Source organism: Cyrtonyx montezumae, unplaced genomic scaffold (genome assembly GCF_038088225.1).
Source record: "Cyrtonyx montezumae isolate F1298 unplaced genomic scaffold, pur_monq_1.0 scaffold_8, whole genome shotgun sequence".
NCBI lineage: Eukaryota > Metazoa > Chordata > Aves > Galliformes > Odontophoridae > Cyrtonyx > Cyrtonyx montezumae.
The window spans coordinates 101,730,659-101,745,779 of record NW_027072089.1 but is presented as its reverse complement, the minus strand read 5'-3'; the positions used below and the strand labels follow the sequence as shown (position 1 = coordinate 101,745,779).

The 15,121-nt window shown below is 48.5% G+C and overlaps 2 protein-coding genes across 4 annotated transcripts; one reads left to right on the top strand and one right to left on the bottom strand.

The window, feature by feature from the left end:
• The first annotated feature begins 247 nt into the window (after positions 1 to 247).
• SLC6A20 (solute carrier family 6 member 20) lies at positions 248 to 10,569 on the top strand. 3 transcript variants are annotated; one of them, XM_065753731.1, is made up of 11 exons: positions 248 to 430; positions 3,096 to 3,236; positions 3,544 to 3,635; positions 4,013 to 4,240; positions 5,359 to 5,469; positions 5,902 to 6,143; positions 6,374 to 6,536; positions 7,358 to 7,562; positions 8,747 to 8,906; positions 9,232 to 9,397; positions 10,084 to 10,569. In XM_065753731.1, the coding sequence occupies exons 1-11, from the start codon at positions 310 to 312 to the stop codon at positions 10,231 to 10,233; spliced, it is 1,779 nt and encodes a 592-aa protein (XP_065609803.1). In that variant the 5' UTR covers positions 248 to 309; the 3' UTR covers positions 10,234 to 10,569. The 3 variants fall into 3 exon arrangements, with proteins under 3 accessions (XP_065609803.1, XP_065609805.1, XP_065609804.1); XM_065753733.1 differs by lacking the exon at positions 3,096 to 3,236; XM_065753732.1 differs by lacking the exon at positions 5,359 to 5,469.
• A 750-nt stretch (positions 10,570 to 11,319) lies between these two features.
• On the bottom strand, positions 11,320 to 15,067 carry SNRPD1 (small nuclear ribonucleoprotein D1 polypeptide). Its single transcript, XM_065753743.1, has 4 exons — positions 14,929 to 15,067; positions 14,528 to 14,604; positions 12,965 to 13,156; positions 11,320 to 11,496 (listed from the first exon to the last, which is right to left on the bottom strand). Exons 1-4 carry the CDS (start codon positions 14,940 to 14,942, stop codon positions 11,420 to 11,422), a joined length of 360 nt encoding a protein of 119 aa, XP_065609815.1. The 5' UTR covers positions 14,943 to 15,067; the 3' UTR covers positions 11,320 to 11,419.
• Between the last annotated feature and the right edge of the window lie 54 nt (positions 15,068 to 15,121).

The window sequence follows — 15,121 nt, the reverse complement described above, 5'->3', positions numbered from 1 at the left end:
GCACGTGAGCAATGAAAATCCACAGGCTCTCCTCCTTCCCAGAAATGCCCGTCAAAGCCCAAGCAGCTATTCACCCAAAGTGCCAATTTTATAGTGCCGTGTGTGTCTATAATCTATTTACCAGCATTCCTACTTCAGTATGTGCCTGTTAATAAGATTAGTAATTAAAAAGCTTGATAGGAATTGGCAAGCATGCCTCTGCCTTGCCCTCCCCTCACAGCCGGGCTGGCGTGGAGGCGGTGCGGGGTTGGCAGGGCAGAGCACCTGTGGGCCGACAGCGGCAGCAGGACGGCTGCCCACCTGCAGGACATGGAGAAGGCCCGGCCGCTGTGGGACAACCCCTTGCAGTTTGTTTTTGCTTGCATCTCTTATGCCGTGGGGCTGGGGAATGTCTGGAGGTTCCCATATTTGTGCCAGATGTATGGAGGAGGTAAGCGCGGTTTACGTTTCTTGTTTTCTGCCTCGAGGAGTAGTGTGATGAGGAGCTCCAGAAGCATCTCGTCCTTGTTGACCCCACCAGGGTCTGGAGCAGAGCAGGAGGTCTTTCTTCTGCTATGGTACAAGGGGACATAACATGGAGCTGGTTCAGGCTACCAGTCTGCTTTGTTTTATGAGTTCTTTAGCGTGAGATGTTCACCTGACCGCTGCCCCTGCACGGCAGCACTCATTTCCTAGAAGTACAATGGAACAGTGGGAAGCCCCACGCTTTGTAAAAGGGATGGGGCAGAGTGAGAGCTGTAGGTATGTATCATATTCAGTGCTTTCCTGCACCCTGGAGCCACCCTGAAGGCACCAGAAATGAGTTCAGATCCTCACAAGTTCACCGAGGGGTACCTGAATGGAGTGAGAAGCGGGGAGATGCTCATGCTGACTTAATTGAAGGATCTGCTACAGCATATCAAGGAGTTGTCATTAATATGTTGTCCTTTATACAAACCGTACTCTGGGAGGTGATAACTTGGCTGCAAACCTGCTGTGAGGTTGGCTGAAAATCTTCAATTAGCAGGAGCTCCTGCACTAATGCCTCACAGGAAGCTTTGAAAATAGGGAATAGATGGGCTCAAAAATGCCTGACCACCACCTCTGAAAGTCCATCCCTCTCCTAGGTCTAAAGTGGAGAAAGATGATGTCTAAATCATATAGCAGCCATGGATGTTGTTCCTTAGAAATGGAAAGTCAGTTAATTAGTTAATTGAAAAACAACACTAATAATCTCTTCTTGTATATAACTCTGATTAAATGCCATTTACTGAAGAATTGTCTGTGCAGAAACTGCCTACTTTAATAAACCATTCCAGTTCCATACTACTTCTCATGCTGCATCCATTGTCAGAACATTGGACCCATCTTACTCAGTCATTAAGTGACATGATCGGTGTCTGCCTCATATACTGCTGGTCTGCTTCTGACTTTTGTTCCTTCCAGGAAAGAAACACAGAGATGTGTCAGTTCTTTGTGCTCATTCTGTGCAATGAAATGTGGCTGCTTTTAAATGCAGAGGTGGTGGGGTTTGATTCCTGCTGGTTCCTGCTCAGTGCTGGAACCATATCAGAACTGCCCTGAGGGACTGGGTCAGAAAAACTCAGATAACGCCATGGACAAAACTGCAGCAGAAGCAAAATGCTGCTATGTCTGAAACTTTCTTATCATTTCTGAGAGCAGAAGTGATGGAAGGGCCAGATTCTGGGAATACTTTTTAAGGCGGATGTTTTGGGGAATAAAGGTTTCATGTCCAACACTGAACTCTGGCTCAACACTTGGGTGCCTGTGTGCAATTAAACCACACGTGATGAGTGCTCCAACAGCTCATCTTGGCAGCCACCCTGACAGACAGCAGAGCTCAAACACTGGGGAGGAGGTTGTGTGGTTTGCCCTCACGTCAGTAGCGTAGTAGATGGTGTAACCGTGTAACTCAAACTGGAACATTTGATTAACCACAGAAAAAGAGTAAATAAAATCAAGTGTTTTCTGAAAAGCGTGTTCTTCCAAGAGCAGTCTCTGCACTAGTTTTGTCCTCCTGGTTAAATTCCCCAGGGGAGCAGCAGTTCTCCCTAGAGTTTGTCTAAAATTCCTGACAGCAGGCTTTGCTTCTCCTAATTACATTCACTGCCCTCTTAGAAAGCACTGAGCACCTTTCCAGGGGGCCCAAGACCCACAGAAAACAAAACAGTGCTGCAGGAACTCAGGCACTGGGTATGCCAGGCACAGGGGGATGCTGGCAGCTGCCCCTTGGCCTCCTTGCACGGAGCACAGCCAGCCCCCATCCAGCCCAGCAGATCGATTGCCTCCCTGGTGGCATAGGAAGTTACCTAACAGGCTAACAAAGGCCTCGTTAATAAAGACAGAGCCGGGCGGTAGGACATTAATTCCGAGAATAAACCGGATTATTGCTCTGTGTTTATTTCCAGTTTTTTGCTTTGGCTGCTGCCGGAGCCCATTCCTCTGTGCCACCGCACCAAGCCCATCGCGAAGAATGTTAATGCCACAGATTAAATCCTAAATAAGAGATATTTACGTAAAATTTCTGGCTTGCTGTAAAAAGAGAACCAGGAAAGGCTTCAGGAAGAAATCCAGGGTTTGACCCAGTCAGCAGCTCTTTCTTGAAGTGAAAGGGAAGCGTTTTGTCCTCCCTACAAAAATTCAAGCTGATGCACATCCTGCCCCACACCCTCCTCCCTTCCCTCCTGCCGGGCTTCCATACATCACTTAAAATTCTCCATTCTGTGTGGATATTGCTATTGCTTTCGCTTCCCACCACAGAACGTTGGGTGTGAAGCCCATTTCTCCTTGCCCTCATTGTCTTAGCACCTCTCAGAGGTCAGGCTGCCATGTTGTTACCTGTTAACAGCTTGAGCCGTTGGTGACCCACAGCTGAACAACAGGAATCCCAACCCTGCCAAATGCCCATGGAAAATTCCTGGTCCTGGCCAGGACACCTGCTGAAACCCCAAGAGATGTCCCTCAGGCTGTGCCGTGCTCCTGAACAAATGAGGTGCTGGGACAGGAGCCAGCACTGGGGCAACTTGGCTGCTGAGAGGGCAATACAGTATTTACAGGCTGATGGTTTGCTGGACACAGTCTGTTTTCCCTTGCAGGTGGCTTTTTGATCCCATACATCATCATGCTGATTGTGGAGGGGATGCCACTGCTCTACCTGGAGCTGGCGGTGGGACAGCGCATGCGCAAGGGGAGCATCGGAGCCTGGAAAATAATAAGCCCCTACCTCTGCGGAGTTGGTATGTCCTCTATTTCCTTCTTTCATTTCCCAGGCTGCCTATGCTGAGCATCGGCCCCACAGAGCAGCAGGATGGGGCTTTGGTTTCCCCACTGCAGCCTCAAGTTTATCAGAGCCCATTTCTTGTAGCTTGATTAAGATATTAAATCACCCCCTTGGCCCAAGTTAGCTTGCTCACACATTTTGTTGTAACAATAAAATGAATGCTCACTCTCTAGGATGACTGAAGTGTAGAGCTGAGTTCAGAAGCTCCTGACAGAAGGAGGCCATTTTGCCATGACTGACCACACAGTATCTCCTGCCCACAGGTGTTGCCAGTGTGGTTGTCTCCTTCTTCCTCTCCATGTACTACAACGTGATCAATGCCTGGGCCTTCTGGTACCTCTTCCACTCCTTCCAGGTAGGTGGGCGCCTGGTGGCACAGCTTAGCCTTACAGAGGACCCCAAGGGCTTTGCATTGGTGCTGGACACTGCTTGGCCCAGGGATGATCCACATCATGTGCTCCAGTTCAGTCCTCTGAGTGAAGTTCAAAGCTAGGAAATATGCACGGCTCCAGAAGAGATGGTCAGAGAGGCTGATCATAGGGGTGAGGTTTTGTCCCTGAGGAGATCAGCCCAAGGGGAGAGGTCATAGAGGCTCAATCCTCGGGGAGAAAAAGGATCATCTCAAGGGATGGTGTATGCACAGGACCAGGTGGCACAACACAGGGACAAGCCAGCCCCAGGGGAAAAGCTTCCTTAACTTCCACTTCTACTGCTGTCCTCTTTCCCTTCCAGGACCCACTGCCATGGGCCACCTGCCCCCTGAACAGCAACCGCACAGGGTACGAGGAGGAGTGCGAGAAGACATCCTCCACCCAGTACTTTTGGTATCGGCAGACTCTGAACATCTCCCCCTCACTGGAAACCAGCGGGACTGTACAGTGGGAGCAGGCACTGTGCCTGACACTGGCCTGGCTGGTGGTCTACCTCTGCATCCTCCGTGGCACTGCGTCCACTGGCAAGGTGAGGGGCAGGCCCCGCCCCTGGTGATGCTGACTGTGGCAGGAGACACCTATCCCTCAGGCTTTACAAGAGAAAAATTAGTCGTCTTGGCCTTTTTGCTTTCTTTTTACCTGCAGCAGAAGTTATGAGGAAGGAGAGGAAAGAAATGTCCCGACTGAGCCTTCGCTAAGAACAGAGCTGAGTGCTGTAATCCACAAATCGCATTAGACAAGCACAGAAACCCAAGAGTAAAACCCAAACTAAGTGTAACTTCTGAAACTTGCAGCTGCTGGGTTTGTGGGCAAAACAGACCCCAATAAAATAGCCAAGATGTACTTACATTGCAAAGCAATGGAAGGGGCTCCCCAGAGAGAGAAAGAGCAGCCCTAGTGCATTTGTAGCAACAGAAGAAAGGTTTATGAGGTAGGCACCGGGCTGAGGAACAAAAAATTGATGCATTTCAAGTCTTGTTGCAAAGAAAGACAGATGCTTGAAGATACAAACCTGTTTCTTCTGAGAGGAGCTGCCACTCAGCCAAATGCAGTGTTGTTGGCATTCTTCCATATTGGCACTCCAACATCAGGAGGGGTCAGTGCAGCTCCATCGAGCCCACCTTCATGCCTGTCCCTGGTTTGTGAGTCAGCTTTTATACAAGTTTTCAGATGAATCATCAGGATGTAAGCAGAGAGAGGTTCTTGGCTTCTCCCTTTTTTGCACCCAGCTCTCCCTAGAGTGGCTTCGGTTCAGGGGGATGATCAAAAGCTCAAGGAAGAAGATTGAAAGGTTTCTTTCAGTTAAAAGGAAACCTGAGTTACATTAGACTAAAGGTTTTTTTTACATCCAGATTAGGATGTTGTCATTCCAGTTTGATTTTGACCCTTTATGGGGTCTGCAGTCCTTCAGATGCTGACCTCTGATGGGCAAACCACTGTTATCATTCCACTAAATGCAGCAGAGACTAGCTTGGAAAAGCTGCAAATATTTTAAATCTGTTCTTAGAAGAGCAGCACAGATCTTATACAAATCCAAATCTTAAGTTAGATTTATCTGGGAGTGTTTGTTTAAAGGCTAGTACAGATAAATACAATAATGGCAGTTCTTCACATGCACTACTGAGATGTTTCCCCTCCTTCCCATAGGTCGTCTATGTCACAGCCTCCTTGCCATACTGTGTTCTCATCATATACCTCATCAGAGGATTGACACTGCATGGAGCCGTCAATGGCTTGATATACATGTTTACTCCAAAGGTATGGAAAAACCGCCCTGAATTTTTAACTAAATGATATTATAGGGACTGAATGTGTAGGTTTTCAAAAGGTGGCAACGCTGCCTTTCCTCATAGCGGAGTTTTTCCATCGGTAGCCCTGGTGAGCTGTCTGAAAGCAGTGAGCTACTTGCGGCTCCCTTGCCTCGTTGCCCACATCTCCTTGCTTTCCTGCAGAGAAGGATGCCCTCTAACGTTATCCGCCTTGTACTGCATCCGAACTGTGCAGTAAACCTGCCAGAATTACGGCCCTGAGCTAAAAAGGGTGTGCAAAGGGAGCCAAGCCAATTCCCTTCATTCCTGGGTGCAGATAACCTCATCGCTGTTGCTGTCCACATTCCTCTGGTCTCCAAGGGGCAGAACTGAGCGCTGAGCGCGCAGTCTCACAGCCCCATCCTCCCATCTGGTTTTGCAGCTGGAGCAGCTGTCAAACCCCAAAACATGGGTCAGTGCTGCCACACAGATCTTCTTCTCACTGGGCCTGGGCTTTGGCAGCCTCATTGCCTACGCCAGCTACAATGATCCAAGCAACAACTGTGAGCGGCACGCCATCATCGTCTCCCTCATCAACAGCTCCACATCCATATTTGCCAGCATTGTGACTTTCTCCATCTACGGCTTCAAGGCAACGTTTAACTACGAAAGCTGCATAAACAAGTAAGAGCTGGGTATTCTGTTTGCCACCAGAAGCCATTCCTTAGAAATTAAAGGGGAGCTAAACAAGCAACAGCACACAGCACCAGATTTGGGACTGCTCTAGTGAAGGGGATGGTGCCATTTGGACTGGGCTCTCCCTGGGCAGTGCTCACCCAACCTCTTTCCTTCACTTGGCCCTGGTGGCTCTGGTCCACCTGCAATGTGCACTAAAGCCCTGCCATCCACCACAGGGTGATCCTGCTGCTGATGAATACTTTTGATCTGGAGGAAGGCTCCTTGACAGCAGACAACCTCAGTGAGATGAAGGACTACCTCATGGCCACCCACCCACAGGAGTATGCCCAGCTGTTGCCTAAGCTGAAAAACTGCAGTTTGGAAGCTGAGTTAGACACGGTAAGAATCATAGAGTCGTTAAGGCTGGAAAAGACTTCTAAGATCAAGACCAGCCACCAACCCACCCCCACCACACCCACTGACCATGTCCCTCAGTGCCACATGCACACAGTTCTTGAACACCTCCAGGGACAGTAACTCCACCACCTCCCTGTGCAGCCTGTGCCACTGCCTCACTGCTCTTTCGGAGAAGAAATTCTTCCTAATATCCAACCTGAATCTCCCCTGGTGTAACTTGAGGCCATTCCCTCTCATCCTTTCACTGTTACCTGGGAGAAGAGGCTGATCCCCACCTCACCACAGCCTCCTTTCAGGCAGCTGTAGAGAGTGATCAGGTCTCCCCTTAGCCCCCTCTTTTCCAGACTGAACAATCTCAGCTCCCTCAGCTGCTCCCTGTAAGACTTGTGCTCCAGATCCTTCACAGCTTCATTGCCACTCTCCAGACCTTGGTGTCTGTCTTGTAGTGAAGGACCCAAAACTGAACATAGCACTCAAGGTGCAGCCTCACCAGTTCCAAGTAGAGAGGGAAGATTACCTCTGTGCTCCTGCTGTCTGTGCTATTTCTGATACAAACCAGAATGCCACAAGGCCCTGTTGTCTACCTGGGCACACTGCTGGCTCATGTGCTAACAGCACCTGGTCCTTTTCTGCCACGCAGCTTTCCAAAGGGGCTGCTTCGCAGTGTTGCCTGGGCCTCGGTCTCCCTTTGCTTGTCACATTCTGCATCCCTGGAGCATCATACTGAAAGGAGGAATCTGACTCCCCTCACCACTGAAATGATTCCTTACTGTACTGACACATCGCCTCCTTTCTGCTGGCAGGCTGTTCAAGGAACCGGGCTGGCGTTCATTGTCTACTCAGAAGCCATCAAAAACATGGAGGTATCTCAGCTGTACTCTGTGCTCTACTTTGCCATGCTTCTAATGCTGGGGATTGGCAGCATGCTGGGCAACATCGCAGCCATCCTTACACCCCTGACTGACAGCAAGGCCATCACCTCACGCTTCCCCAAGGAGGTGATCTCTGGTAAGTGCCTGCTGTGTGGTAGCCTTGGTCACACAGGGAGAGAGCAGCTGTGCATAGCATGGTGTCCCACAGCCCCTCAGCATCCCTGAGAGAAAGGCGTGCAATCTCAGAATTGTTAAGGCTGGAAAAGACCTCTGAGATAATCTAGTCCAACTGTCAGCCCACCACTTCCATGCCCCTTAAATATGTCCCTCAGTGCCACGTCCATGCTGATCCTGAACACCTCCAAGGATGGTGACAACCACCTCCCTGGGCAGCCTGTGCCAATGCATCACCATACTTTACAAGAAGAGATTTTTTTCCAATTATCCAATGGGTGTCCAAGTGCAGGACCAGATGCTTGGTCCTGCTGAAGCTCATACAACTGGCCTCAGCCCAATGATCCATCCTGTTCAGATCCCTCTGTGGGGCCTTTCTATCCTCAGGCACATGAATATTTCCTCCCAGCTTGGTGTCATCTGCAAGCTTACTAAGGGTGTATTCAATCCCCTCATCTACATAATCAGTTAAGTTGTGCCAGCCCCAATACTGACCGCTGGGGAACACCACTCATTACATCACCAGCTGGATTTAACTCCACTCACCAGCATCCAGCCATTTTTTTTACCCCACAGAGTTTATCTGTCTAAACCATGGGCTGCTAGTTTCTGCAAGAGAATGTCGAGGACAGTTAAAAGCTTTACTATAAAGTCTAGGTAGATTATACCCACAGCTCTTCCCTCATCCACAGGTCACCCAGGCATAGAAGGAGATGAGGCTGGTCAGGCAGGACCTGCCTCTCATGAACCCACACTCCCCAGGTTATCCCACACGTGCTGCATGACAGCACTGCACAAAGGGCCAGGAAGAAAACCAGTACATCTGTAGCAAGTAGCTCTGCAGTTCTGCACTTGTCACCCATGTCCCAGATGTGACCAGTGTCCAAAAGCAGCACAACGCTCCCAATCAAGCACCACATTTGGCCATCTCACTTTAAAAACTGTTCTACCCCTTGTCGCTGTCAACCAGAATTCAGAGTCCTCCACGCAGACAAAAGTGTGTGGAGGAAGCATTTCAAATCCATGTTTTCATCAGGCAGAGAACAGGGATCAGTGTGAATAGCTCAGCAACAGTAAATACCACATGCTCCCCATGCAGTCAGATGTCCAGGTTGTAAGGTCAGGATCTCTGTTGTCTCCATTCAGGTTTCGTGTGTCTCATTAACTGCATCATCGGCCTCATATTCACCATGGAGGCTGGGAACTACTGGTTTGACATATTCAATGACTATGCAGCCACCCTCTCACTGTTGCTCATCGTGCTGGTAGAAACCATCGCCGTGTGCTACATCTATGGGCTAAGAAGGTAACAGCTCAACACCTCCTTTTCCCATAGCCTGAGCGTGGCGAGACGGAGGCAGCTGCAGGCCAGCACTAGAAGCACCAGCCAGGGCTGAGTTTTTCTGCTAGGCTCCGCTCCCAGCAAGGTGAAAGGGCCCCTTCATTTCAACCTCACTCTCTAATCCCCGTGAAGCAGGCTTTTTTTCCAAGCAATGCCCCTTTGCTCATTACCCTCCTGGCCAAGTATGCTCTCCTCCCCCTCTGCTCTCATGTTTCCTTCTGCAGGTGCTTCCAAAGCGACTCAGATCACTGAATACATGCAGCACCTTTGTTTCTGTTTTTAAACACAGATTTGAGAAGGATCTTCACACCATGATTGGACGCAAGCTCAACTGGTACTGGAAAGCAATGTGGGCTTTTGCTAGCCCGTTGCTCATTATAAGCCTGTTTATATTTTACCTCACCGACTATATCCTCACAGGAACCCTTCAGTACCAAGCATGGGATGGCACACAGGTAACACAGTTGCTTTGTTTTTTAAAAACAAAAGCTTTCATGAATTCCTTCAAGACCAAAGTAGCAACTTTAAAAGTACACATTAAATGCAAAAAGAAAAAAAAAAAAGTGCTATTTTAATTGAACAGAGCTGCTGCTGGCTTTCACAAACTAAAAGCTCTCAACATTGCCATGGACACTTTTCTTTGCAGCCAAAACACATTTGTAAGAATGCTCAACTGCATATTTATCCTGAAGGAACGACTACAGGATAAGCAATTACAGGCTCATAACCTTCTGTGGAAATGTTCCGAGCATGCAGAAACAAATTAAGTCCTTTGTTTTTGTGTCACTGCTTATTTTGGAGCCTGCAGAGGGCCTGCCCTGCTGACCGAGTGTCAGCATGAGCCCTTGGGCCCAGGAGCAGAATGAAGCCACACGTCTGCGCTGAGCCACCTCATTAAGGGAAGCGAATCAAAGCCAAAATCACATGTACAGCTACAGCAGCTCTGCTCCTGTTAGGAGTTCTGAGGCCGGGAGGTGGGACAAAGAGGAGCACTGAGGACACTCATGAGCTGTTCCACCTCAGGCAGCACCCATACTTCTCCACTGTCCCACATAAACAGACACATGGCTCTACTAGAGGTTGGGCTGATTTTGGGATGTGGCAAACTACAGACCCAACATTGCTTCTCTCTCCCTTGTAGGGGCAGCTGGTGACACGAGACTACCCCAGCTACGCCCTGGCAGTGATAGGGCTGCTGGTGGCCTCATCCATCATGTGCATACCCCTGGGGGCACTCCTAACTTTTGTAAGGAAGAGACTGAAGAGGGAAAGAGTCTCCACCGTTGCATGAGCACTGACAGCAGGATTGGGGAAGACCTTACCCACACCACCAGTGACCGGGCACTTCTGGAAGCCAGCAGCAACCATTACCTGTAGCAGCTACTTAGAGACTGGAGAATCCTGGGTGCTATATTTACCAAAAAGTGCTCTTGGGAGGTCCCACAGTGGTTCAGAAAACAAACTTTCCTGTAACAAGATGAAGCTTTAACATGGCCTCAGTAAGAGGGGGAGAAGCAAAACAGCAGCTCACAAATGCTCTAGCTAGCACCAATTAACCAGCATCTCAACCAGTGCTGTATGTTAGGCAATTCTTTCCCTCTCTGCTGCAGCACTGCCTATCTGGAAACAGGAGCAACCAAGCAGTCATATTTCTGCTCTGAAGTACTGGCAAATATCCCTAACACTCCAGAAAGCCAACGCTTAAACATGAGCATTATTTTCATGTCCAGTGATGCAGTTTATAAGCAAGCTGCAGAAGTTCTCATCTCCAGAAGTAAACTTCCAGTGTGCAGTTCTGCCCTGCGCTGTACTGCCTGCTAAGGATGCACTGAACAAAGCTACAAATGCCTGTGATCAATAAGCTGCCTTATGAGCCAAGCAACACCCACAAGCAAGCCATACAACTAGCTCTGACAAAGTTTGTAGCCAAATATACTTTAATTTTAATCATGAGATGCAACAGACCAGCAGTTCCACAGAACCATTTCACTTGCCTGCGTTAATGTTCTATAGGAGCACCATGTTTAAATTTTAAGCTTCACATAGTAGAAAATGTAAAATTTTATCTATAACCTCTGAAGAGGTCACTGAAGAACATAAGAGATGCTCAAGGGACACAGGCTCTAAATGCAGTGCCTTGGTTGTTTAACCATTAGAAGATGGCAAATGCCTCCAAAAGAGGGATTCATTTCAAACATTTTCAAAGTGCATCAGCACAAGTCTCTCTCTATCTCAGGAGGCCATTTTACAGCCTTCAGGGGTGGATGAAATCCTGAAAGTCATAACCAACACCAACAGGACATGCTCAGTCTGCAGAGGCCTCTAGAAACACAGGCCTCCCTCCCCATATACTTAACTAACACAGGAAAGACAACTGTCTCACTTTTCGGTTTATTAAAAATGGATACCATAAACAAGACCTGTACAAAAAGAAATCCAAAGTCGCCCTCAATTTGGTAACAGTTGCATGCAAGAAGTTATCGTCTTGGGCCTCCTCTTCCTCTCCCACGGCCCCGGCCTCTTCCACGGCCTCGGCCACGGCCTCTTCCAGCAACTGAACAAATAAAACAGAAAGGATGAATCAAGTGAGACCTTGGAATAATTTAGATTAGAACGTTCCTCTGCAAGTATCAACAACCTAATGCCTCATCACAGGGAAGGAGGAAGTCAGATATTAAACCTGTTAATTCTCTGAACGTTTCAGGCAGTATGCCATCTTCTGTGCTAGGTTTTGCAGTGTCCAACATCCGTGGGCTGCTGTCTGTCCCTGACATCGTTGCACATAATGAGGAGCTGAAACATCACTGCTTCCCAGTACCAAGGGAAGCCTGACAGTTCCTCTTCTGTTTGATAAAACCTCGTTCTTCAGCAATCAGAAGAAATGGCAGCACTTTGCTGCACAGAGTGTTTTGGTTATTACCCATCCTCCTAGAAAGGCCTTTGTGTTTTTCATTTTTTGCTGCAGCTCACACCATTTCATTAAGTACAGTGCTGAAGGAGAACGTGCTCTAAGATTTCCAAGCCCCCTCTCCCAGGTGCTGCACACTAAATGGCAGCATTTCTGAAGCCTCCCAGCACCAAGCAGCCCACACTGCTTCCAAAGATGCCTGTGCCAGCTCAGGCCATGATTCCCAGCCCACCAGCTTGCCCCTGCTTCTCAATGGAAGGGACTGCTGGAGGTTCTATAGTCCTGATGACGGGAATGTCATTTTAGCCTGTGACACGCATACCCAAGGGTTCCTTATTCCATTTTATTAACATAAACAGATTAATTATGATGCATCTTTAGAGCATCAAAGACTGCAGATCCAAATACTTAAGCATTAATTACAGAAGAAATGGCAAGCAGTTACTTTAGAGCACAATTACCTTTAACTTACTTCTTGAAAGACACACTGATTAACACTGTTGGGCAAAACTCTTACTGCCCAAACACACAACCAAACTGTGGAGTTTACTGGATATCAACTGTTAATGATGTAGAATAAAAGAGAGACATTCCCTACTCGGTGAGGCTTCTAAGGAAAATGCCTTTATCCACAGCAATACAGTCCCAGCTCCCTCTCTATTTCAAGTCCCTCCAAGCAGAGTTCTCCAGCAAAGTATTTGTACCCACTGCCACACTGGCTTTCAGTTCAGCACCACTACTGAGGCTGAGCTATACTTACTAGGCTAAATATGAAGTCCCCCGTAAAAACAAGGGAAGCAAATGTCTTAAAAAGAGGAACAATACATCCCACTGGGATGTTACCTCTGAGAACGTGATAGGTTAAGATTTATTCACACTTAAGAACATTCACATTTTAAAACAGATGCTTGAGTAACCGTATAGATAACTTCAGATGAAAGGAAGCTAGAGGCACACTGAAGGCAGGCAAGGCAGAGTGAGTGAGTTCAGGACAAACCCTCAGAGACGAAAGCAATACAGACATTAAGATATTCCAACCACATGCTTTCAGATTTGACAGCACTAAACTGCACGCAAGGCAAAACAAGCAGAGACTGGGAAATCATGCACTGACCTGCTTCTCTTTTCTTGGACTTGACTTTTGGTTCAACATCCACTAGCAAGGTGTCCAGGGGCAAGCTGTCCGGCAGAATGAAGTATCGGATGTTATTCCCCCGAATGCTCAGCGTCTCCAGCTGAACAGGCTCTCTGTTCTTCAGTGTCATTTTCACAGCCTTGAGATGAGTATTCATACTGACATCCACCCCTGAAATGACAGAAGTCTGATTTCAGGGGTGAAAACACACAGGATGACTGCCCTTTGGCTGTTAATTGCACACAAGCTTCAAGACTTTGCTCACACACACCTCTGCATCTATGCCATTTGTTAATTAAGTCTCTAATTGGAAGAAACTGTATCTGTTTTTTCCTCTATTAAGTTATGCTGATGTATCAACTGCTGCCCTCAACACTTCAGTGATGTATTTCCAATGGAAGAGCCACTTGCTACCAGCTGTAGGGATCTGTCCCTAGGTATTAGTCACAGCAATGCTGTAAATGCTTAGAACAATTCCTCTGGACAACAAATAAACTGTCACTTATTACAAAAGCATAACGTTTGTCCTTTTTACTCCTTTAAAGAGAAAGAAAACTTTTGAGTAGAAAAAAAACACACAGTGCACTTCCTTATTAAGTACAACCATCAGAGAAGCATCTGCTTCCTGATAAAATACATCTAACATTAATGTCAACCACGATTGTGCCAACCACGATTGTGAACACACTCTGAGCACTCGTGTACAGGGATGACTGTCATTTCAGATCCACGATGAAGCCGTGGGGTTTTAGAGGTTCTTAGCACAGCACGAGGAAGACATAGCTCAACAATGAAGAGCACCAGGGTAGGAGACACACAGACTGCTGCCATCAGAGACAGGTTCCAACAAAGCTGATGGATCTGGCTGCAAAATAATGTGCTTTTAACTCACACCTCAGAAGATTGCTGCTGGCACCAAAAAAAAAACAAGTAAGCAATTCCCTGCAATGCAACTCTATCATGTTTGAGCAGAACCACATCAGCATTTCCCTACACACACACCTGTTTGCAGGACAGGCCTCAGGCTACAGCAGGAGACCAGGATCTCTTTAACTACACACTGAAACCAGATTAATGAAATCATGTGCGCACATGCAAATATGTGTTTCTATACTTTAAGCAGAGCAAAAACATCCTCCTCAGAAACAACTAGCTTTCAAATTAAAAAGCTTAACCAGCTCAAAGTTGCAGCCACGTTCAGCATTTACCGTTAGAAAAAAATTCCTCTGCTGGTGATTCAGCTGTGGCATTTTTATACAAATGCCGCATAATGCACCTTCACCAGTGAGGTAAAAGAACAGCATAGGTTGGAGAGGACCTTCCAACTTCCAGCCCCAAGCTGCACTGAAGCATCTTACAAACACATAAGCTGTATTATGCCCAGTGCCCTTTTGATACAGGAGTAACACTGCCTCACCAATGCCTGCATGCTGCCACAGCTTTAGGTGACCAAACTTACAGCAGCAGCTCCAGTTTCCTTCACCCCACACACACATACACGCAGAGCTGTGGTCAGGTTGGGAGGATGCTGGCACGCCGTACCTGTGATGGTGCCATGCACCTGCGTCCCATTCTTCAGCTCGATGGTCACAGTCTCGTGACTCAGCTTCATCAGAAACCTAGGAATTCAGGACAGGGTGTTCATTCGTTCTCACGTGAAGCCTTACACCACAATGCTCTCAGACACGAGGTTCGGGTTTTACGCTCGGGACACTCTGTGACCCCACGAGCCTGGAGCCGCGCGGAGAAGCCATTTTAGAACTCAGCACTGCGTTTAGCCGCCTAAACCCGGCTCCGCCCCTCCCCCCACCCCCAACGGAGGGATTTCCCGGGCAGCCCCGCTCGCCGTGCCCAGCCGCCCTCCGCAGGCCCGAGGCCGCGCCGGGTGAGGGACGGGCAGACGGCGCGCGCGCGCTCCCCGCGATCCGCCTCCATCCGCTCACCTAACGAGCTTCATGGCGCCGGCAGGACGGCACGGAGGCCGAGGGGCCTTCGGCGGGCAGCGGCGGCCGCCCCTTGGGGGGCACGGAGAGCCCTCGACGGGAGAACCGCGAAACGAAGCGGGGCCTCCTCAGTACGGGGCCTGCTGCTCGGTGCGAGCCTCGCCCCCACAGGTCGAGCGGCCGCCGCCGGCTG

Bases quoted from the DNA above. Each gene is read 5' to 3' on its own strand.
- SNRPD1 (XM_065753743.1), bottom strand. The intron at 13,157-14,527 runs GTACGGCGTGCC...CTGTCATTTCAG, and splicing joins GGTGCATGGCACCATCACAG to GGGTGGATGTCAGTATGAAT. The intron at 11,497-12,964 runs GTCAGTGCATGA...TTATTTGTTCAG, and splicing joins GTCCAAGAAAAGAGAAGCAG to TTGCTGGAAGAGGCCGTGGC.
- SLC6A20 (XM_065753731.1), top strand. From the start codon at position 310: ATGGAGAAGGCCCGGCCGCTGTGGGACAACCCCTTGCAGTTTGTTTTT. The intron at 6,144-6,373 runs GTAAGAGCTGGG...CATCCACCACAG, and splicing joins TACGAAAGCTGCATAAACAA to GGTGATCCTGCTGCTGATGA. The intron at 9,398-10,083 runs GTAACACAGTTG...TCTCCCTTGTAG, and splicing joins AAGCATGGGATGGCACACAG to GGGCAGCTGGTGACACGAGA.